Source organism: Buteo buteo, chromosome 4, assembly GCF_964188355.1.
Source record: "Buteo buteo chromosome 4, bButBut1.hap1.1, whole genome shotgun sequence".
In the NCBI taxonomy this organism is placed as follows: Eukaryota; Metazoa; Chordata; class Aves; order Accipitriformes; family Accipitridae; genus Buteo; species Buteo buteo.
The window spans coordinates 4,829,586-4,853,846 of NC_134174.1; the positions used below are offsets into that span (position 1 = coordinate 4,829,586).

A 24,261-nucleotide genomic window follows, 5' to 3' on the forward strand; every position below is an offset into this window, starting at 1 on the left:
CCTTTCTAGGTGTTACTCTCTCCAGACATGGATTTTGATCAGTCTGAAAGTGACCAGGATATTTCAGGACTCCAGGGAACAAACCAGAAGATGAAGCAGCCCAGCTATCAAGTGGTCATCTGACAACACAGAGACAAGGGAGGTAGAGGAGGGGAAGCAGCACTGTGATCCTTGAGCTGGCTGAGGAAGGGCAGGGTGGGGAATGCTAGTTGATCCCTATGAATCTGCAAAGATCCTTTTGTCTGCCTCATCTAGACCTATCCTTCTGCAGTTGTCTCTTTGGGATGGTATCTGTGCAGGCTTGAGGCTGTCTGACCCTAACCTGTACGTATGCAGGCACATTGCAGTTAGGGGGATGGGTATATACTTCCCTTGGCTGGCCAGCTGGGTGTAACTTTGTCAGGGTTAGCGACTGAAATAAAAAAAATTGTCTGCTTTTCTTTTTTTATAGAAAAGAGGAAAAAAAAAAATCTATCTTGTACTACCTGAACTGTGACACTTTTATATGCACAACACTCAAAAGTATTGCTTTGCAATATGTGTTTAAATGTCTTGAATTGGGAAGATTGTCTCAGTGGATCTGATGCTTTTTACTTTTTATAAGGAATGCAATAAATATTTGACCTAAAACTGCTTCATAAATGAAATGCCTTCATATGCTTAATGCTTTGCAAAATCCTAATGCTGTAAAAGGAAGGAAGGGGATCTGTTGAAATTTTTCCTGACCAGTTCCTCACAGGGCAGGTTGTCTTTCTGTAGCAGGGGTCTCCTAGTAAACCCACAGAAGAAGAGCTGAGCCATGGTGTTCAGTTTCTGTGGATGGGTTGTATGAGCCACCTCAGTGCAAAGACCTGATGCTGCAGCATCAGCTGGTGCCGGACTCCAGACTGGAACAGACTCAGAGATCCATCCCAGTTGTGACCTTACAAGTGAGTGTTTGTGGGGAACTAGAAGTTGACTGCTTGCGTTTTACCTAGTTTAAAAATAAACATATCAAATCTCTGCAGCACCTGATTCAAAAACTAGACCTGAAGGGTCAGCTGAAGCCCCATTAACCAGCCATGATCTTATGGGTGTAAGGGAATGGCCTCAGGCAGGACTGCTGCGGGAGTCCCAGATCCTGGCACCTTTTGCTCCAAGTGTGAGGTGCAGGGCTTTGCCTTTGCTCTCTTGTTAACATACCCTAGTCATCTATAAACACACAGAAAAGCAAAACACTTCACAGCTCTCTTGGGGAGAGAGAGCACAGAGCAGCTGCATAATAAACTCCCAGGCTGGGTGCAGATACACAGCTGTGATGAGACCCGGATCCTGATCCAGGATCCACTGAACTGAACCGATAGACCCAGTTGAGCCATAGACAGATTTTGCTTATTGCAAGACAGTCCCCAGTAATGTTGGGCAGGAACTATCTTTTATTTTTCTTCCCTCCCTTGTATTTTCCCAAGAAAACACTACTTATTAAGGAGCAGAAAATAAAGGATTTTCATCTTCTAACTTAGATTTAGACTTTTAAAAGCTGAGCTGAGAGGGGGGTGAAGTTTTTTGGTTTTGTAGGTTTGTTTGGGTTTCTTTTGTTTTGTTTTTTCTGCCCCCTAACTTCAAAGTAGTTTAGAAGCATTAGATGCAAATCAAAGTCTTGCATGCCCCTTAGTGAACTAGACACGCTTGGCTACACTTGCAGCTGTGCAGTCTTATACTGTATTTCTGGAAATTAAGTCCTTTTTTGTTTCTTCCTTACTTAATGAAGGGTCAAAATCCTACTTCTGCTGGCACATCAAATGGCTTTTGGAACACATGGCACACAGCTCTTTGAATAGATCATTTGTATTGCTTAGTGAAATCAGTTTCACAATGCAGCTTTTGCTTGTCTTGCTGAGTTCTGTGCTGGTAAGGGCTGGAATAACTCCTATGCTGTTGAAGGTCTTAACTGAAAATAGATAAAAACAGCTTCCCTGTTGGAAACTTGCTCCCTATTTTGAGGTGTACTAGTATTTTGGGTTTTGTTCTTGCTATAGGGCTGCACAGTGCAATGCTGCGGTATGTGAAGAGTGCAAATTCAGCCACAGCAAAGTCCTTGTCCTAAAATGGAAGGTGAGTGACGTAATCTTCATCTTAGCCTTTTGTTGAGGCTGGCTGAGAAGGCTTACAATAGGCAATAGCAGGGCAAGTATGATGTTGGAGAAGGTTGTCCCTCTTGAGCACTGTGTAGCCAGTGCTGTTTCAGCAACCCTAAATTCAGGAGTCCTGTTCCCTTGCCTGAAATGGTGGTGTGCAATTTTTTTCCACTGCACTCCAAAGTGATTGCTCAGCCCTCATTCCTCAGCTATCTGAGCAGCTTGTGATCTTTAACCGTAACGCTGCACAACCAAGTGCTCCATGATGCTCTTGGAGATGAGAACAAATGTGTGCCTCTGTGCTACATCAAAGGGCTATGAGGACTAAACCTAGACATATTTTCCTTCTGAGATAGGGAAGTGTTGTGATGCCCCCTTTATAGATGGGAAAAGCTGAAGTTTACAGTCCATGACCTGCCTTTGTTCTTACTGCTTTTGGGGCAGCAGGAGCACAAACTCTGGTTTTCCATGTCCTATGCTACTGAAAGGCTGGATCAGTCTTCTCTATGTGGTTAAATTCTCAGTTTAATGTAGGAGTAGAACCCTAGGGTCTGTTCACCTAACATATTTCTTGCTTCCTACCACGTGTATAGGGCCTGAAGAACATCACTGACCTTTAATTTTCTGCTGAAATTACTTTGGTTCCCAACCTACTGTTAAATTGTGAGTGGTTCTTTCAGCCATCTAGTAACATGAGCTTGTCCAGCAGCATAAAAGATACATAACCTTAGCTTCAAAGCTCGTTTTATCTTTGCCAAATGAAAGCTTCACTACGCTGTTCACTGTAAAATATTTATTGTGAAATGGATAACTGGAGCCTTAAGGAGAACTTGAGTATATTGCTCCAGGTGCTTCATATGGCTGGGAAGTTGGACTTGATCATTGTTCTTTTCAGGCCCTGAAAGAAATATGTTTCCTTGGCTGGAGGAGAGGGAAGAGGAGTAATGATGCACCTGAAGCATTAGCAGTATGTGTGCATATATATATATATACATACACATATCTATATACAGGAGAGATGAGATGAGAGGAGAGCTGAAACCAATCACTCCCTAATTTGAACAGCAAACTGTGGGAGGAGAGTGAAGATTTCAAAGAGATCTCTTTTTCCGTAAGGACAGTATGAAGAACATACCTGCCAAACCCTGGCCTGCCTAGTTCACTGCCACTATCCTGTTCACCCTGTGCTAGTGAAATGGTAGGTTATTTGGAAATGGGCTGGGTGATCGTCCCACTGTTGTCTTAGGTGCAGAATTAAACTTCACAGGTGCTCTTTTCATCTCATTTCTGGCCCATAAGCATGCTGCAGAGCATTAACCTCTCTGGTTATTGCACGCTCAGGACTGTGCTGAAGGTCTTGCCTCCAGCTCTCCCTTGCAGGAGAGCTATTTCTCAAGATACTGGGCCTAAAGCAGTAGTGTTTTCTTTATGTTTTGTTCCAAAACATGAGGCTTGGCATAAGTCTTGCACTGAGGTCTCTGTAAGGATCTTCCAGCGTGCAGTTAAATCTAGCTGGTTGCTTTTTGCTGTTTCCTTCTTCCCCACAGCACATGGTGTGAATAAGCAACTGTGCTTGCTACCTGCTCTGCTGCCACAGTGCTAGCAATAAACTAGATGATCAAGCAACTGGAAAACCACCACTCCACCCCCAGCAGCTGGAGCTCCTACAGCAACAATGATTTAATTTTTAAATATGCAAAAAAATCAGTCAAGATTGAACCTATTTCTGTAGGTCTCTGGCAACTATGTTTTCTCCTAACACATGGATATCATTTAGCTCCTGGAGATGCTTCCACACCCACCCTCCTTCCTTTCAGTTCTGGAAAGGCAGAGTATACATGAGCTCAATTTGGCCTTGCCATGTAAATGTCTTTGTGGTTGTCGAAGTCCTCTTTGGCCAAGTTCTCTACTACGCAAACTCCCCTGTGGCTGATCTATAGCATTATTCATTGATGCCTCACTTTAAAATAGACCACAGCCTTGCAGTTTGGGTTTGGAGGTTTCTTTGCAGAGCAGCACCACCTGCAGTGGGGGTGGCTGGCAGACCCTTCTGTAACCTCCTGCTGCCAAATTCCTGCTGCGTACAAATTCCTGCAGTGTAAAGAAAGGGAGCCAGGGGAAATTGGGATGAAAAATTTTTGACAATTTGGAGTAAATAAAGACTTCCTCCCTGATTAGAAAAGCAGCTAGAAATGTCTAGTCTATATTCAAGAGGCTGCTTTGTAGGGTCATAAGCTGTCATGGGTGCTGGTTCATCATCCTTCAGAGAATTTAAATCTCTGCTAAGCAGAAGTGATGCTTTGCTCAAGGAGGTGGCAGGTCTGTTGGAAGCTCACAGTGGAATTTTGTTTCTCCCTGAGGGAGTCAAGACTTGAGAAATCACTAAACCTGCAAAGTTATTTAAATGAGATGCTTCATGGCATGGGAGCCTGCACCACTCCTGTTGCTGCTGAAGACCAGAGGTGCTTTTTAAGCATGCAGCCTGTGCACAGAGACAGTAATAAACCACATGAAGGTTTTCACCACTGTTTTAAGGGTCCACAGTGGTTCAGGGAACATCATGCTTAGTGGCAAATCCAGACCCCATCCCAATAACCAAGAAAGCAATACCTTCTCGTGGCCTGTTGATTCAAGGTTTTGATTGGTTACCTCTTTGATGCTAATGGGTCACTGCAGATGCATATCCACCCACCTCTCCTCTCTCTCTCCCTTTTCTTTCCCCAGGGACCATGGCTGGAGCAGGTGCTCCAAGTCACTTCTTTGCAAGGCATATCACCCAGTGTTGTCTCTCCAGCTAGGCACTGTGCTGTATGATCTCTGCCTCTCACTGGGTAATAACTCAGCCCCTGGGGGTATTGCACAGATCCCTGCGTGGGTTTATTTCAAGGCCAGCAGCTCTCTGCACTGTTCAATACGAGAGCTGGCCCATTTCTCCCTCCCTTCCCACTGGGAGAGCACTGATCACACCTTTAGCCATGTCCTCAACCCTTCCCCCCCAACCTCCTTGTCTTCAGGAATTTGATGAACAATGTTCATCTAGCATGAAAGAGAGACAGCTGATTTCCAAGGGCAAAAAGCCTTGGTTTCTTTGGCACCAAAAAGTAAAGAAATATTCATAAATTGCCTAGCTCTAGAGGCTTCAGAAGAGAACCGCTGTCACACATGCTGCTGTAATGCATTGCTATGATCAGCCTTAAAGGCTGTTAATTGTCCCAAAGCTGGTCCCTGTGTCGAAAGGATGAGAAGCCAAATAGTCTTTATAACTCCCATCGATCAGTTTGTCCGCATTGTTTTTGGCAAACCAGCAGTCAACTTCCTGCTGGCCATTGTAGATCCTCCTCTGCTTCCATACAACAGGAACGAGCCGTCCCTTCACTTTCAGGTTAGTTGTAGGGCCTGGCTTTAATGCTTCAGTTTGGTTCTGACCAACCTGCTGATGACTTGTGTTTAGAGATTCCTGAAGAAGTTTAACTTCGTGGTTCAAGAACTGACCTGGAAGGCAAGATAAAATAGAGTCTGTGACTGGCTGTTTTGTGCCTGTTTGTAAGTTGGTTTTTGTTGTTTGGTGGTTGTTTTTTTTTTTTCTTTAATAGGCCATATTTTGAGGATTCTTAGAATATGGGGTTGTAACGGGCCTCTCTGCAAGAGCAGAATGAATCTAGATCCTGCAATTCTTTTCTAAATCTCACAAATAGAGAATAGAATAAAACCCTATTTCTTTTTTCTTCACTCATCAAGATACATTGGCTGAGCTAAAGAGCTTTTTGAGCTGCTAGTATTAAGTTCCCTTCTACCGGCCACGGTTACTAGAGGATAATAACCCATACAATGCCCATCAGCAAGCAGAAAGAAGATCTAGGCCTGAAGTTCCAAGTTCTCTTCCCTTGCCTTCTTGGGAGCAAGCTCTTTTAGGCCAAACCTAAGCATGGATTTAGAGGTTTGTTTATTCAAGTAGCCTGAATCCAAAACCCCACTCCTGAGGGATCACCTCCTGCTTAACCTGGGGGTGCCTGAATGTCACAGAAACTATGGCTTCTGTCTTAGAGTTCTGCACCTGTACATGGCCATAAGCATCACTACTTCTCATTGGCTGAAAGAACCCAACCATCTAGACATTCTCTGAGCCTACCTAAAACCTAGTTGCTCTCAAAATGTGGGGATGGCTCTTTACTTCATGTTTGAAAGAAAGGGCCCACAAAAAGTACCAGTGTTTCTTGATCTCAATCAGGTTCAGGTGTAAACAGCTCAGTCCTGCAAAAACAGACCCTCTGGACATGTGCAAGTGCAGTACTTGAAGGCTAAGCCAATGATCCCCGGCAATGTGCTAGCTCTGTGACTAGAGCTCTTTCAGAATCTGCAAGACCTCAGCTGACTGTCCTCTCTGCCTAGAGAGATTCAGAGACTACTTTGCTATGTCCCTGAGAGCACATTAGCAGCTGGGCTATTCTGAATTAGGTCTGCTGTTAGAGAATCTCTTATTGGTAAATTACTCAGGGTTCTTGTGCAATATTTGGATTCTGTTTCTGTATTGGGAGCATCAAGCATGTGTATTCTAATAAAGACTGTATTAAACAATCATAAAAAGATTGGAAATGTGAAAAACAGGCACAACCACATAGCTAGGATAGTGGGAGATGGTTCATACAGAAAAAGATGGAAGAGCAGTTGGGGATACTAGCAATAGAGAAATTGTTTGAGAGTAGATGTAAAAGTCTCACCTGGGAACTTAATCCCCACCTGCCTTGTTCATTACTTCCTGTCTCTGTCCTTTAAAACTGTTTGGAAGGATCATTTTTGTCTGGTTTACAGCTCTGAACCTGAGAACCTGTTACCTACCCAGTAGCCCATGGGAGTCAGAAGAGAGGCCTTTACTGTTGGAGATGTAGAACCCCAGGTGATTCCTCTGATATGGGGCTGGCTTCTTGTAATGGTGGATGAGGATGACAAAGCTGATTGTGTCTTGTATCGTCACAGTGACGTTGGAGTTGGCAGAGATGGACACCTCGAGGCTGCTGCTTCGCACAACAGCACTCCGATCACAGGACAGAAGGAGTCTTTCCCCATCATCCAGGATGACTCTTCTGGGTGTGATCTCTAGGTAAGATCTCTCTGGCTTATTGCTGAGGATAGTGATGGTGCTGAAGTAAGTCCGATGCTTCTTGTGGCCATTGGGTGGTGCAGGAGCTCCAATTAATTGCCCATTCACGGTTACACCTTGCAAGAAGATAATCAATAAATAAAAGCTGGAACCAAGAATAGGTCTAATGTCTCAATGATATAAGCCTTGCAACTGAGGACATGCAGATTCACCACCTCACACTCTATTATTTCACCTACCAGTATTCAAAACAGTATAACCAGTCTGTTATAAAATGATTACCTTATACACAGTACCTAAATTTACCCAAGCTCAGAAATACTGGCCTTCCCTGGAGACAGGTGCTCTCAGTCCCATTAGTGCTAACATTGTGTATGCAGTGCTACAGGATAGGACCAGCTGCTTCTCAGCACAGCACTTCCTAAGCTCCATCCAACCTTAGACCTACTTATGATCGAGATGATGTGCGGGGATTTTGAGTCACATAAGACAAACATTTTATCTTCCTGACTGCTATAGCCTGACCAATCATGGTATGATTTACCTAGACCACCTATTTGTTGATGCGTAACTGAAACCTGGGCAAACATACCAGATCTTGGAGGACTAAGAAAAGTTGCTGGCAGGCCTGCTTTTCCTCATATCACCAACTGGCATAGGGACTAAACTTCTAGGAAGAGGACCTCGGCATATCTGAATACTGCTGTCTCAGGGAATCTTAGGGTAGTAGACAGCTGTGGTTTGATGTCCCTCTCCACTTGAATCCTAAGAAGAGAATTAGCCTGGGCAGCCACAGAGTAAGGGTTACTACCTTGGCCGACACACTAAAGACTGAGCAGGACCTGTAGAGGGAATAGCCTGACCTGCTACAGTCTGAGGTGAAGTGCTGAACTTCTTCAGGTGGCAGCATAAGAAATTCAGGTTCTCTTTCTGTCACTGCAGAAGAGGACCCTGAACTCTGCACTCCCACTGGGTTATTTACAGCTTCATCAGTGTTGCCTTTCCCACTTCCCTGAGTTTTTCCCCAAAATAACCACTTTTGAGTAGTCCAAGGTACAGATCCCACTGAGTCAAATAAAGCTTAGATGTTCATAGTAAAATTCCAAATAATTTTAATGATTTTTGTGACTTGCTGTGTATAAGACAGTGTCTCACTTCCCACAGGCCTCTGAACAGCTACTAGACCATAAAAATAAAGGAGGAGGCTTGTTGCTAACACAAGCTAGACCCAAGCCATCAACACTGAGATGAAATATCTCCATGTCCCATCACTCCTGGGGGGAGTCTCTCATTTCTGTCTTCATAGACTCAACTTGCTAGTGCTACAGAGTCTGTTTTCCTCAAACCCATTCTGCATTTGAGCCACAGAATCATTCAAGCAGTAGCACAAACAGAGTCTGTAAAAGAACTCTAAGGGAAACACCGCCAGGAGCTGGATCTTATTTACTAAGGCAGGCATGAACACAGAAATATGGAGGCTAGACCACTGCCACACAGAACAGAATTCTTATAACTTTACTGTGGGGTTGTTTATCTTCTTTGTAAAACAAGTCTGTGCATTGTCTCTGGTTTCAACACCCCTTCCTCCCACCATTTCCCTGCCCAGGACCTAATCTCCTTATTAGCTGCCCTGCTTAGAATTCCAGATCGGATCAAACCACAGTTTGGGCCCCTGAGGAACAGACCGGGTTGGGTAAAGCAGGTCCTGAATTGTGTGGGTTTTCTCAAGGTTCTCATGACTCAGTAACCAGTTTGGTAGTCTCTCCACTGACACAGCCACAGTCCTTGGTTAGCCTGTTTGGATACTTCGCTCTGTCCTGAAGCAAACAATACTGTAAGTAAAGAGTGAAGTTCCAATAACAGAGCAATTTTGGTGAGTCCAAATCTCTTATTTGCATGTTGTGACTTTGTAACTAGAGGGCTGATGAAGTTGCACATCAGAGAAATGCACTGTCACTGCACCAGAAAGCTGAATCCCCTGTGTAATCTCTCGGCACAGAGGTGGCTGCATGGCTTATGCAAACACTACACGCAGCATGCAAAATGCCTGGTGTTTGTTCAGCTGTGGCTGTTGTAGCACTGGTCAAGTGCAACTCCCCGACCATACTGGGTCTAATGGTCGGGAACTGAGCTCTCCAATCTCGCTGCTGCCTTGATTCGAGTCAATGGAGACCTGAACTAGGAAAAGTTTGGATATACAGAAAGGCCAGTTCTCTCTATTGAACCCTCTACGCTGTTGACAAACACTTCTGTAGATAAATTGTTTATGTAACAGTGGTCAGGCCTCCTCCTTGCTTAGGCTTGCTGTGAATTTACCCATAAGCTATGATAAAGTTGGAGGTCAGTAAGGGCAAGAAAACAGTTTACTTCCCCTTCTAATGCAGATGATTAGAGCCAGAAAATTGGTGTGCGCCAATTTTCCATTGCCTGGCCAGAAAAGCAACTTTTTCTAATTTCCTGCCACTTCCTTGCCTATGAAGCACCTTGGTGCTTAGTCTTAGTGCTAGAGAGCTGGCCTTGTGCTTCAGCGTTCCTCCCCAAACAACGGCTTTGCTTGGCTGCTTACCAGATTCCTTATGATCAGAGACCAGTCGGAGAATGTCCCCTGGTTCTCCATCAATATTGAAGCAGACAGAGAACTTGCTGGAGGGAAAATCAATGACAAAGTGAGGGTCTCCATCCGCTGAGAAAACATGGAAAAAGAGACAAATGTGAGAGACTTACACAAAACTGCAGTGTCCAGGAATGTAACAAAACTGCTTTTCAAAGTGTGTTTGTCCCTGTTTTTATTAAGACCTCCTGCTTTGTTGTTTTTAGAGGTTTGGATGGAGTTTGCCAGGAAATGCCAAGTTTTGCTTTGTTTTTCACAAAGATTATTTTACTTTGTTTGTTTTTCCTCACAGAAGAGGTTAGGTTTTCAATGAAAATTCAAAACCCAAAGCAGTCCAGGTGAAAATCAGGATATCTGCTTGCTGAAATATCGTTTCAGTGATTTACGGGAATTGTCACACAGGTGTTTTATACTCCTCTTCTCCATACTGTGTTGGGAGGCTACATCCGCCACAGCACACAAAAATGTATCCTCTAACCAAGGACTGCTGCATGGGCACGCCTTCCTGGTCCTCAATGTCAGATTGGAGCAGTCAACAGCAGATTTTAAACAATCCCACGACCTTAATTTTTCAACAATCCTTGACCTGTCATCAACTACCAGATAGTTGTTGTTAATAATAAGACAAGCCAAAACCCTAGTTTCTAAGGTAAATTTGACCTTATCCCAGGAAAGTCAAGTCTAAATTCTTGATCTGGGCTTGTTCTTCAGTGTTTAATGTATGAAAAGGATGTTAAATAGAGGTGCAGAACCAACAGGGAAATAGCAAAACACTACAGAATTTTCTTTTTTTCCTTTGACGACACATTTTATGTTTCAGCAACATTACTTTATAGTAAGTTTTTTGACTAGTTCTAGTACAGAGAGAACGTGCTTCCTGTTCTCCCCTAATCTACAGAAGTCTTTAACATGAGGATCAAGTGTTGTAGATTATCTGCCTTGCTATGTTTCCTCACATTTCTTCTCATTACTGATCCTCTGTGTATTTTGGTTTTGTTTTTATTTTCCTCCCTACTCTGCAGGTCTAGTAAAAAGGATTTTGGCTGTTCTGTCAGGATGGTTATACTACAGTAGCATGCAGCTGAGGTTTCCACAAATCAACCACTATTATTTTCAATTATTAAAGGCATGAAAACAGGCACTGACCTGAAGTTTTGGAGATTTTAATTCTTTGTTTATCTTGCTGTCTGCGTATACCTAGAATTGGGAAGGAAGGCTGTTACAATTCCTTATTGAGCAGCAGAAAGAGCCATAGTATAATAATGTTCCCAAAATATTATTCAGCAAGATTATGGCACATATTCCTGCAGCTACTTTAAGCTTCATTTAGAATACCTTTTTTTCTTCAATAACTTCAACAGAGTAGTAAATGCTTCCAGGGGGTGATTCAGGTGCCTAAAAGTTTTGCTCAAGGTCACCCAGTCCACAATTAGCAAAAGCAATATGAAAATCTCAGCTTTCTCTTTACCACCCCTCGCTTCATTGGCTAGATCATCCCTGTTGCCAAAGTCAGCCATGAGACATTACCTATGCAAAAAGATTTCTTACCAGCACATCGTTATTTTTCCCTCGTACCTGGTGGTGCCTTGTGTCCCTGCAAGCTCTGCAACTTCTCACCAATGCCATCAGTAGAAGGGCTGATAAACTCCTCTTGAGGTGGTTCTGAATGGAGCCCAGCCTCTCTCATCTTCAGAACAGTGAAGGGAGTAACAAAATTGTAAGTCAGAGCCATTGACTTGGCTTTCTCCATCAAATAGTCTTTCTCCTGATTGTCATCAGTCTTCAACCGGGAGTTAAGCAGTTCCTTGATGGTGAGGTAACTCCATGCCCTCTCAATGTAATTTTTATCACCTTTGCCATCTTCCAGGCCAGGGACACCTCTGATGTCATTCCTGCTTGGCAGGTCAATAGCCACATCTGTTTTGAGGAGGATGTACTTCTTGGAGTTGCTAGCAGTCACCTCAACATGGAGACTATCTGAGGTGTGGTTGATGAGTTTGCCAGCTATTATAATTTCAGAGCCATTGAAGTAGTTAGGGAAGAAGTTCTGGGTTACTTCTTCCACATTGTCTTCAGGGTAATCAACACGGATGTCAGAGAGAAGAGGTGTTCCTATTTCATCATAGAACCTTAAACAAAGACATATTTCTCACCATTAGTACTGCTCATCCAAGTGTATGCACACACTCTTGCACTTACACATGGCTAAGGACACAGTCAGACTATTTAATATCACTCCTAAGACATTCAGGAGCTGTTAGAGGTACCAGGCCCCAAATTTAACTACTGCTTCCACTGTAACTGGGCCCAGAGAGATGGGGGAATCTCTAGCCCTAGAGATTTTCAAAACTTGAGTGGACAAGGCCCTGAGAAATCTCACCTAAATTTGAAGTTAGCTCTTCTCTGAGCAGAAGGCTGGATTACATGACCTCCAGAGGTCCTTTTCAACCAGAATCATTCACTGCCTCATTTTAGTTTTCAGTGTTCCTTAGGCATCTAAACAGAGTCTCTTAAGTATGTTCAGAAGCATCCCAGCATGGTCTGGCAGTCATTTACCTTACACTATGATTCAAGAGCTCTGCAAGGAGATATTTGTGACCACTTGAGTTTGCTTAAGAGGGCCTGTTCATCAAAAGTAAATCCTTGGCTTCTCAGGCTCACAGAAAGCACCCTAGTTATTTCAAAACGTACTTTGAAGAGATGCTGTTACCCGCAGTTTTCTAGTGGTATTATGCATGGTATTCCAGAGCCAGAAACTGTAAGACCAAGAGGCTGGGCCCTCCAAAGCCAGAGAGTATCTGAACCAAAGCTTCTGTATCACTGGAAGAGCCCTAGATAATACAGTTTGGCATAGTCAGTGCGGGACAGGTAGGAACATGGTTTTCTGAGGGTCAGAGGAGAAAGAAAAATCAAGAAGGAATCTCACTATACCCCCATAAATGAACACATTTCCAAGGAATGGAGGAATCCTAACTACTAAATACAGGAGGACTGGCAGAAAAGGACTCCCTGCTACCTTACTGCTGACTTTCTGTAGGAGCAAGCAATGAATTCCATGGAACCAGAGAGTTTAACCCTATAATGCTTTATTAACATGACCTACCATATTTCTGAGAATACTTTGCACTGGACAGGCCAGAAAGCCTTTACAAGGGGGCAAGGCCTAAGTTTATGGTACTGTCTTTTCCCTGCAGCGATGTGCTTTTGATGGATCTTCCCAAACTGCTCCAAGAATGCCATGTTTCCCATTTAAATGCCAGACTCCTCATCTCTTGGCAAGTCATTTGAGACTAATTTGGTAAATAAACAAAGAACTGGCCTCAGCTGTTTTTTAATTCAGGCTGCATTTATTTTTCACATCTGCTTAAACAGATTGTCTGGAAGCTAAAGTCACACTTTCTGTTTTAGTCTCTCTCCAAGGAAACCCAAAGCCTGAATTGGTTGGCTTTATTTTAAAGCCTCTCTGAGCACACAGTGTCTTTCATGCAGAGACCTCGATGCCTTTTAAAACATGAGTGAATTAAACCCGAGAACTTTCTGTCAAATAACTCCTGGGTTATAACAAACAGTGGAGTGAGGGATACAACCTGCCTTATAGTACAATGCAAGGAAGTATCTGTGCAAAAATCCAACCCACTGACCACAAAAATCAGAAGTTACATTGACACCCAGGTAGATTTTCCCTCCAACGGTGATTTGAATTGGCCTCCAGCAAGAGATTGTGCCTTTCTGTATAAATTTGGCACCAGATGCCAAATGGATTTGCCCTCACTGAGCTTGATAAACAGTGAGCTGTTTATCAGATAGAGGTATTTGAACAAGTACTTGCAGTGCTGGGTTCCTGTGGCCCAAGCAGTCAGCACATCCTTCATTTGCCAGGGAATGCCACTCGCTATCCAAAATGCATGTTCTCAGAAGCAAATGACATGGGTGGCGTGGCAGGTGGATCCGATTTAAAAGGAAGACACTCTTGTTCACGCATAACCACCACAGAAAGAAAAAATCTAGTGGAAGGTACATGGTCTCATTACTCCAGATGAATTAGACACTAGCTATGCGAGCGGGCTCTGCTCAATGACTGTCTCTTTTTGGTTTCTGAGGTTCAAAGCGCTAACATTTTGGGAGTGAAAGCCAAACATTTTTGCCTGGAAGTACTGACACACTGCCTGACATTTTAGACAGAGCTGTGGTTCAGATAACTTTTTGCTGTTCCTCACTAGGGTCTCCGCTTAGACTACAGCTCCCTGATCACAGGAGAGGAACATAATCTCTGGTCCTACTGAACAATGAGGATTACAGGAAATTTGGTGGGGATTTGGGTCACAAAGAATAAGGGAATGAAGTGACTGCATGATCATCCCAGGAATGACCCTGGTGTATTTTTCAAAGTCAAATATTTTGGAGTTTGGGCATAAGATTATCTTTTTTAAAAAAAAAAAAAAAAAAAAAAATTCTGCCCCAAACTGGGACTTCCATTCCTGAGTCTCTCCATGCTGTTTATGTTGTCAATTTGAAGTGAGAGTGAGCAATGCATCTTTTCCTCCCTCCATCCATCTGCGGAGAGGTGGCATTAATGCCTCCCATCTCTCCAGGTTTACATACCCAAAACAACTGTCTGAATTAGGGAAACAAATACCTTGTTCTGAGAGGCTGGGAAGCTCCAGTACAGCTCTGGAGCTCTGCTACGAAGGTGACAATTTCTGGGTAGGCATCCTCAGTATCTGATCATACTCTGCCTCTCTCAACCAGAGTCGAACCTCAGAGAAACTCCCATCTCTTGTGATGTCTCCTTAGAGGATTTTGCTTCCCAAAACCCTTGCCCACAGGAGCCAACCCAGATATAAGTACAGAAAAAACAGAACAAACCCTTTGAGGTGGCTAGCTGCATCATCATCCTCCTGGAAATGCCTTGTCATGCCGCAGTTCTCCAGTGCCATCCTCTCCAGCAGCTTGTGGTCTACGTCATTGCCAATGCCGATGGTGAAGAGGCAGAATTTATCACGAATGGCATCCTTAGTGTTGCTGAGGATTTTGGACGACTGTGTTTCCCCAACGGTGGGCCTCCCATCCGTGAGGAAGATGATCAAAGAGACGCTCCTGGCATCTATGTCATTCTGAGCAATGTAATCATTTAGCAGCTTAGCACCAGTCTGGAGAGCACCATTAATATTAGTCCCTGGGAAGGTACCAAAATGATTAGCTCATTTCTTCTTCTAAGAGTGGTACAAATAATTTCTCTAAGCTCCCTTTAGTAGGATGACAGTATCTCTGTTCATTAGGATGTTCCTTTTCTCTACATGAGGTTGCACTAGCCCTTTAATTCAGTTCAGCTCTGTTACTCAGCACCAGTTTGGGATAGGTGTTTATAGTCTTATGAACTGAATTATGAATTACAGTTTATTACGTGAAATTGCTATATCCTTAAATGTCTCAATGTACGATAGTCAGCTGTGGTAAGCAGAGTCACAGCACATACCATGCCCTGCCAGTACATATAAAGACAGTTAAACTTAATTAGGGACTCTCTCAGATAGTATCTGAACTGGGAAAACGAGTTCTGCTCATTTTGTCTGAAGGGCACAAAATTTGAAGAGAGGAAAAAAAACCTTCAAATGGGAAAACAAGTGGTTGGGCTTGTTCCTCAAACCCCAGGGGCTAACAAAGTTTAAAGGGAAGAGAAATGGCTTTGTTAGCTGAGGACCTTGTTTTGACAAAACAACTGGCTAGTGAAGAATGGAGCTGCCTGAAGTGGGGAGAGAGGGACAAACAGAAAATAAATGAGGGAACAGGTGTACTTTAGAATAATAGCCATGAAAAGGATTTGAACCTACTACTTGTTCAGAAAAAAAGAAAGCAGGAAAACAAGTGTAGGTATCTCCTTGCTCCATGTATTTTTTGTGCTAGTCAAAGCAAAGAGGGATTAGTTGTGGAACCTTTGCAGGAGTAGTATGTCTGGGTTAAAAACAACTCTCAGAAAAAAGCAGGTGAAATGGGTTAAAAGCCATACACCACAGACTCCTCCTCAGGGTCCAGAAGGGGATATCTAGGCAGATCATCAGCAAGGATGTGCTAGCAGGTCTGACTATGCATCACGTACCTAGAAACTTAGTGTGCACGGCTCCAGTGACTGCAGCAAGACAAGGAACAGGAAAGGGACTAAGACTTCTGAAAAGTCCTCAAAATCCAGACTGTGTTTTTTTCAATATTGTTTTGAACCAAAACCCTGCACTGAAATATCCTAATACTCTCTCAGTCTCCATCCAGACCCAAAGTTTCAGAAGGAATTTTTTCCCAGAAACAAATGAAAACCATCCCATGTGGCAGATAGTGTCATTTCAAACCCAGCCATATCACAGAAGCTGCCAAGCACTGAAAACTGTCTTTTGCCACATGCACAAATATTTAGCAGCAATATTTTGTTCCTATTTCTTTGGCGTGCGAGTATGACAGAGGTGTAAGCACAGCATGTTCTTCGTGTGTGTGATCTCGGAGCCTCAGTGCATTCACAATCACTGGCAGGTACTCAAGCAACAACAGCACCTTTATAGGGAAAATGCAGAGTTAGCCAAAACTAAAGTACCACTGGCCTGTAGTGGAGAATCACTGCACCTTCCTCTTGAACCCGAGTTAATAATTTCCTTTTACTTTTGTTTTCTGGCAGGTTCATGGGCAAACCCAGCTGGTTCCTGCACAGATCTTCTGGCACTTCAGGAGTAAAAAGCTTTGTACTCTGAGTTTTGTCCCACTATTGGCAATTGTTTAACTGGGCAGGTCCCTTGACCACTTCCTAAACTCTTCCTCTCACAATACAAACAGTACGGCAAACCATCCTGTTTGCTGTGTTTTTCCATCAGAGAGTTTCCTTTGCTAGGAGTGGTCACTGCTCTGGGGCAGCCATGGGAAGGTCCTGTCTGACCTTCAACGAGCTATGATGGTCATGACTCACATGGGGAAGGATTTGCATAGGTCATTTTGCAGCTCTCTGCTTACCTTGGGAGTGCTTGGCTAGGATGGGCACAGCTGCCAAGGTATGTTTGATTACAAACCTACAAAAGTTTTTGGCTTTTTTTATACTAGTGTGCAGAGCCTAACAGAAGACCACTGAATTATATTCAAAATCATGCCTGCACTCTGTCACTGTTCTGGGGTCTCCACCTCTCCCCTCTTCACTCCTGGCAACAAGGCACAAGCAAAAAAGGACAAGAAATTCTTAAGTGTCATTCTGGCTGCTCCTTGGTAGAGACAAGACGATGACAGTACTAGGTGAGGAACCAGCTCTTGCAGAAGGTGATCCCACAGCCCACACTGGGTAGTCCATCCATGGAGTTTCCAGCCCAGACAAAACCGTGTGCCTGCTTTTACACAGGCTTTCGGAAACTGCACAAGTACTGGCCTTGTGTGTCCTTCACCAGGATATGGTATTTTTTCCTGTGTCCTCAAGAAATAACCTTGGGAACTTTCCCACTCTGAGGGTCTCACCAGATAAATGGGAGAATGGGCCCAACTTGGGTTTAATAAGTATATCAGGTCATATGACTGGATCTGGAGACACCTTCCCATCATATACACTGATAAAGGGCACATATCCTTCAGTCACATAACCCTGAGTGGAGGTAGGGAAGGGGCCCCTTGTCATATGACCTAAGTTCCAGTGTTTTTTTATTGGTACATGCTACAGGACCAGCACTCTCCATTCTGTTGTAGTTAATTGAATAGCAAAATTAATCCCGTTCATATCTCTGGATCGTACCTCCAGTAGGCGACATGTTATGAATGTATTTTTTGGCATCTCTTATATTATTTGGAGTAACTGGCACCAGCCGGTCCTGCTGCCACACCTTTATTCGGTTGGAGAAGCCAATGATATTGAAGTGGTCTTCAGGCCTTAGGTCCTGGAGAATTGTGAAGAGAGCTTCTTTGGTCTAGAAAGAGAAGAGAAAAGAGACCAGTAGGCACAACTGTCACTGCTTTAGCAGGCAAGAATTTAATTCTTAAGATGTTTACTGATCTTTTAGATATTTCTACACTGCCAGTTTGGCTTATGAAGAAAATTGCAATGTCCTTCCCTGTCTCAAGGCCTGATCTCTGTGGTGCCAGGTGCTATGCAAATATGAGATGAAAAAAACTCTTGCCCAAAAGATCTTGCAAAGCTGTGAAACACACATCTAGACTTAACTAAGCTTAAAAATCATGCATGACAATTAGGATACAAGCTCCCAGTGACTGGGAGAACCATGCTCTGAACTAAGGGATACTGAATAATGTTGACTAATACCAAAAAACCTCGTGAAGTTCTTCTAAAGCCCTCTAGACTTGCAGTAAGCTGTAAGTGGCATATAGTTAAAAAGGTTACTTATAAGTTGAAATACGTCTAAATATGTCAAGGATGCACACGGTCTGTTCATAATTAGGATACCGGTTGGTATATACAGACTCCAATGAATAGTTCCAGCAATTCACAAATGTTTAAGCTAGTATGTTCAAATGAATAAGACACAAAAAGAAGCCCTGACTCGTCATTGCAGATTCTACCTGCTAGTCAGTTTTGTCCCAAGCATGTTGGTTTTCCAGCAACATACCAACATTATATTGCTTTGCCATTCATCATCCTACATAAATATAGGCAACCAGAGTGAGGAAAGCTGGTATCAAGACGAGTTCACAGCAAGAGAGGTTAAGGTTCCTGGGTGATGGGAAAGACAGACCACTAAGGATAAGCCAACAGGAAGAGTGCAGATGTGTCCAATTCTCCCCAGTGTGACCAACTTTGATTTAGCAGCCATGCAGCTGCGTTCACATGGAGACAAACTTCAGCTTAGTAAGACCAGCTGAGAGAAGATGCCCAAAGCAGCCTCTGTCCACACAAACATACCCTATAGCTGGATGCAAAACACATGGGAGGAATACAAGGCAATATCTGTAAGTAGAGAGATCAGCAGCTTCTCAGCTCTGCCCCTTCTTGGCCACTACCAAGCCTTTCAAATTCCAGGGAAAGCTATACAGGAAATAATATGGTGGACTCATCAGCATTTAAAGGCTTCTCTCATGCCTATCAGGGAAATACATGAAGAGCTTGTCCAGAAAAAATACAAAAGGTAATCAGCAGTGCCGGAAACCACATGTTTCTAGGCCTGATGTTGCTATGTAAAGACAGTTTGGAAAGGAGCTCAAAGGACTGATCAAGCTGTCATCAATATCCCTCTGGATTCAGCATTGAAGCTGATGATGCAATGATGCCACTGCAAACAAATCACCCACCAAAGTGGAATCTCTAATCCTTCTAGCTGGTGACTTGGCTTCCAGTCCATCTGAAGTTAAGGGAAATATTTCCTATAGCTTCAAACATTTTAGAGCCAGGTCTGGAGTCCCTCCCTGCCTGTTTCTGTCCTCTGTATAAACCATTTTCCTTTGTAGGGATTGCAGGATTCATCCCTCCATTTGCTTAGCTGGAACACTTCTCCACATCTCACTGCCATGAATTTTATGAATGTTTCATAGACAACAATACTGAATCAAATGCTGGTGAAAGAGGCTCTTTCAAAAACAAGGGGAGAACCCCACTAGGTTCACAACATGATGTGCACCAAATAAACCTTCAAGAAGATGAATGCTTGCCCCAAACATGAAGGCTGTCTCCCCAGTCTAACAGTCCATAGAAAACTTGCTAAGATGAGCTAAATGACAGTTATTTGAAAAAGAAGGGAGGGTTCTATGCTTTCTCATCTCCTCTTTTACAATAGCCTTTGTATTGTAAAAATGGACCAGATAATACATAACATCACCCTTCAGAGGGACACTCAAACATTCAGTCCCATTTTACAGAAGTGAAAACTGAGACACAGACTACTTTAGTAATGATGCCAAGGCCACAAATGGAGAGCTTTCCAAACCCTGGAGTTTCCAGCTCTCAATCCAGTAGGCCTTTCCCATTACAAAATGCAGAGAGACTGCATCTCACCTCCAGTGTGCTCAGAAATTCCTTTTGATATTCTTGCCTGTGTTCAGCCAAAAGAAAATGAAAAGGAGGAACATCACAGAGCAGCAGTGCATTTGTGCATACACAGCATCCAAGCTAAAATTGCAGAAGGGTCAGGACGGAACTGAAGCAGACTTTCCTAGAAAATGCAGCGCTTCCCCGCACCCTCATGCAGGGGCCAAATATGGGGTTGGGACCATCTCTCTCTCCCCTTCTTTTATTCTATCTTTCTTTTTTGTCTCTTATTTTTGTCACAGTTGAGTCAGTTTTTTTCCAGGAAAAAGTTCTGTCATATTTTAATGCACACGCACAGACAGCCTGGATTCTGGCATCTCTATCATGTGCTTGTCTCTGCAATTTAAAAAAAAACAAAAATAAACAACTTTGAATTTGTATAATATATATACATACAAACATATGTACAAGTGTGTGTATATGCACATGGTTTTGCTCCAAAGCAAACAGAATGAGGGAGGCCATATGGTTCATTCTCCTGTAGCTTTTACCTCATCCTCTGTAAAAATGAAGGGTGGGATTCAGCTTTCCCAACTCAGTCATCAGTAAGCTGGGCATTGCATCTAATCCCTCTCCAGGCACAGAAAGACACCTCCAGAGACTAATCCATCCCATCTGTTTTGGATAGGGTTTAGGATGGGCTGAGTCATTGTCTGGAAGTGCCTGTCTCCCAGCATTGCCTCCAAGAGTCTGAGTAGGTCAAATAAAGAGAAGGTGGGACTCGCCTCAAGACCTAGTCCTGTCCAGTCCTGAGCATTACAGTGCTTACTGGAGCCAAAAGGAGCTGAACTGGCTCTCCACCTCTCCCAGAGTGCTCTGAATTGCCTGGCTCATCCTGTGTGTTTCCATCTCTCCCCCCAGCCCCTAAGGACCTCCAGTTTTATCCTCGACTGCAGTCCTCAAGGGGTGGCAACACACACTTTGCTACCAATATTCCTCACCCATAAATGGCCTGCAAGAGAGACGTGACTTCCCTCCGGAGGGCTGGATATGATTCAGAAGCTGGCAGGCAAAAGCTACTTTAAATAAGGAGAACATCTTGGTAAAAGTGCACTGTTTGAAATCCTTAAGTACCCTGCTATGACTGAGTGCTCTTGGTGCCCAGCCCTCTCCTCCAGTCTCCACCAGCCCCCAGGCAAGGATTTGCAAAGCTTTTCGTGTAAAGAGTGCCTGGCAGCAGCTTCAGTCAGACACGGCAGCAGGTTTCTCATTCTGGCCTTGTAAGGCTACAGCTGGAACTTCTGGCTCCCAGGAGCCAAGGGCTGAGGCTGCCGTGGGATTCCCAAGCTGCTCCACTGCCGATGGGGTCTTTGCACTTCCACTCCCACCTTGCCCCAGTGAGTCATTGCATTGCAACTCCTGCCTCTCCTTCGAGGCAGAAAATTAACCGTTTCTTCCCTGGTGAAGGCCAGGTCATTCCTCCATGGCTGCACATATGACACTGATTCATTTTGGGAATAAGCTGGGCACAGATCTAACACATTCACACTGCAGAAAACCAGTTTAAGGGTCCAGTGCCCTTGTGTGAGGTGCTGCAAGGTGAAACAATTCTCCCAACATGTTTGCCTGGTTAGATGCACTTTTGTGTGGAGGGTGGAGCAAGGATTAAAGGAGAGGGTCGCAGGAAAAAAAATGATCCATTTTTACCAGTTTGGAATGGTTTGTAGCTGTCAGACATATTTTAAATGAGGATTTAAAAGAGGATAACTTGATGGGAGAAGATTCCATGGCTGCCAGGGAATGATCACAGTTTTTATCTGTGCTTCAGAAATGATAAGATGGGCTCACGTTGTCTAAATGACCTATGTGCAAATAGTGTCTTCTCAAGCCTACAAGGTCAGAGACAAGCCAGCTTCCAGCCACCACTCTGGTCTTCGTTGTTACCTCCTCACTGATATCTGGACATGCAACACAACTGCTGCTTTTCTGGTTCTTGCTTGCTAAGGGCCCTGCATCACGGCCAAGATGATTCAGGGCTGTATGACCCCCAGCAACAGCAGGAAGAGAACTCCCTCAGCTACGCTCCAGTTCAGCTGTGAATTGTCACCTTTGTACCTGGCCCTTGGGGCTAGCTCTGACAGACCTCACTTTGCTTAAACACTGGTGGAGCAAAGCATGGGAAGACATACACTCCCATGGAAGATCTGAGAGCCTTCAGCCCTTTCTTGGGTCAAAAAGCTGCCTCAGAGACATCTGGGATGATGTCAGACCATCTGGGCACCTTCTAGGAGGAATCTGAGTCCCGGTGACATTTCTCTCACAGTCTCTTGTTTGTTTGAGGAGCAGGGTGGGGGTGAAGCCTGGCTACCCTGAAAGCTGTGCAGTTCAAAGGGAGACAATGTGTGGTTGTTAGATGCTGTGGCATTGCCAGATATTGGCCCTGCTATGAAGCAAGGGGGGGATTCAAGCACCTCATTATAATGCATGTCCCAAGCCCACGTATTCACACTTTCCATTGCCTAGGAGCACTTGCAAGTGCTTCATCCTAGGCCCACATCCTCTGTGCAAGCTTCATGCCAGCCCATTAAAAAAACATATATAAAAAAATGAAAGACTTTCAGTCCATGCTGAATCCAGTTCTGTATGGATAGTGGGTCTCTGCAGCACTGTAGTGTAACTCAGCCCCTCTTGGAGACGGCTTCCAGATGCAGAGGGAGCTCTCCCAGCACCCACCCTGCCAGTGCCTCTGAGATCACTTGGCAATCCTCGGCTGCACCCTGCACGCCCATACACAGCTGCCATCTGCCCTCGCAACGGCTGGGCAGCGAGACGTCGACACCACTGACACAGCCCCTTTCCAGCTTCAGCCAGCACCAGGGAGCTGTGTGGGCTCAAGACCAGTCAGACCAAAGAGCATGGCTAGCAGAGAAGAAAGCATTCACAATCAAAGCCTTTGGAAAAACAGTACCCATCGGCTGAAAGAGATGCATGAGAACAGTCTGCAGATAGCAGACGTGGGACCATCTGCAACCATATGCTGAAGGATGCCTCAAGTAGAAGACAAAATTTCAGTAGCCTTTACTTTGTCCTTCTAGATTCCCTGTCAGAGACCATATTTGACAAGAAAGGAGCTAAGGCACAAGATGTAAGCTCAAAGGGAATTAGGAATCCATAGCCCTGTCCAGCAACTTGTCTGAGATTGCAACAGTGTAGAGAAGGGCTCAGAAACTAGATCTCCAACAGCGAGAAGGAGAAAAGTACAAGTAAATATGTTGTTTGGCAAAACACTGCAAGGAAACATAGGGAGAAAAAACAGAAAAACTCCCCCCTCCCCTTCAATATCCTCTATGCTTTGGTTCATATCCTCCCCTTAGCAAACATGCACAGGCAGTTTTTAAAAAGGTCCAGAGCTGGCTTTTCCAAGCTACAACAGCCATATCTGTTCAAATCTGCCCATAGTCTGTCAGAAGGATTAATACTGTGACTTAAGGAAAGGCTGGCATCAAAGTTGCACCTGAAATGGTGCTATTGAGGTCAGACAAGGTACTGCCATAGACTTGGTTTGGGATCTGGTAGCCAAGGGAAAGGCAGTGTGAGCACCGCTGCCATTTTATGGGGAGGAGCTGAGGTACAGTGACAGCAAAGGTTTGGGCGGTGTTATTCCTGCTGAGGTTTGAACCCACATCTTGTGAGTTTTGCTTTCCTCTATGTCCTAGTTTCCTTTCTGCCCACATAACGCAGATCACATGCCAGTTGCCAGCAACAGCGACTTTTGTACCAAAAATGGGGTTTAGCCCAGATGTGCGTCCTTGGATTTTTTTTACCTTCCTCCATCTCCCTCTTGGGGAAGACAATGTGCCCTTTCTTCCTCTGCAGGGAGCATCGTGCAGTTCAGGGACTGCAACTAGCCCTCTCCCTGTCAATGTGTATCTTTGTGCTTTCTTCCTGGCAGACACTGATCACGTAACCAAGGAAAACTCCTTCACAATTCTGGACAACAAGCATTTTGTATTACACTGACATTGGCCTGTGACGGGAGCGAGTTTGATTGTAGAGCTCTGGACAATAAAGGTCTGTCTCCAGTCCATGGTCCAGTCTCTCCCGCCTGAACATCACAGATCCCTTGCTAGTAACTTGAACATTGCTGACTCCCTATATGGCCTTAGAAAAAGTTGCTTTGTGGTTTCCTCGTCTGCAAAAGAAATACTCCATCATTTACAGCAACTGTTTCTATTACCTTTTCTGAAAAAGATTTTCCACTTCACATTGAGTAAATCACTTAGCTCCACATTCATCCAGGGCATTTAAGCACTGGATTTCTGCTCAGTGGAAGACAAAACTGTCTTCAGGGATGTGGACAAGTTTAGGTATCAGTTGGGGTAACTCACTTCTCTAGCACCCAACAGCATGGTGAGGATAAATACATGAAAAACTGCAAGATGATCTGATTTCTCAGGAACTGGAGTTTCATGTGCCAAGAGGGCGGAGTAGATGCTCAATCTTT

At 44.1% G+C, this 24,261-nt stretch overlaps 2 protein-coding genes across 2 annotated transcripts in view; one reads left to right on the forward strand and one right to left on the reverse strand.

Annotated features, from left to right (window-relative positions):
* LOC142029713 (store-operated calcium entry regulator STIMATE-like) overlaps positions 1-2,095 on the forward strand; it is a 39,081-nt gene extending 36,986 nt beyond the window's left edge. Inside the window, 2 exon segments of the mRNA XM_075024620.1 lie at positions 10-929; positions 2,019-2,095. Of these exon segments, the coding sequence (XP_074880721.1) occupies positions 10-123 (114 nt within the window). The 3' untranslated portion in view covers positions 124-929; positions 2,019-2,095.
* Positions 2,096-2,877: 782 nt separating this feature from the next.
* ITIH5 (inter-alpha-trypsin inhibitor heavy chain 5) overlaps positions 2,878-24,261 on the reverse strand; it is a 49,359-nt gene continuing 27,975 nt past the window's right edge. The window contains exons 8-14 of the mRNA XM_075024619.1: positions 17,577-17,748; positions 14,693-15,002; positions 11,402-11,955; positions 10,973-11,023; positions 9,782-9,898; positions 6,954-7,331; positions 2,878-5,609 (exon numbers count right to left, since the gene is read on the reverse strand). Coding sequence (XP_074880720.1) covers positions 5,311-5,609; positions 6,954-7,331; positions 9,782-9,898; positions 10,973-11,023; positions 11,402-11,955; positions 14,693-15,002; positions 17,577-17,748 — 1,881 coding nt within the window. The 3' untranslated portion in view covers positions 2,878-5,310. The remainder of the gene's footprint in view (positions 5,610-6,953; positions 7,332-9,781; positions 9,899-10,972; positions 11,024-11,401; positions 11,956-14,692; positions 15,003-17,576; positions 17,749-24,261) is intronic.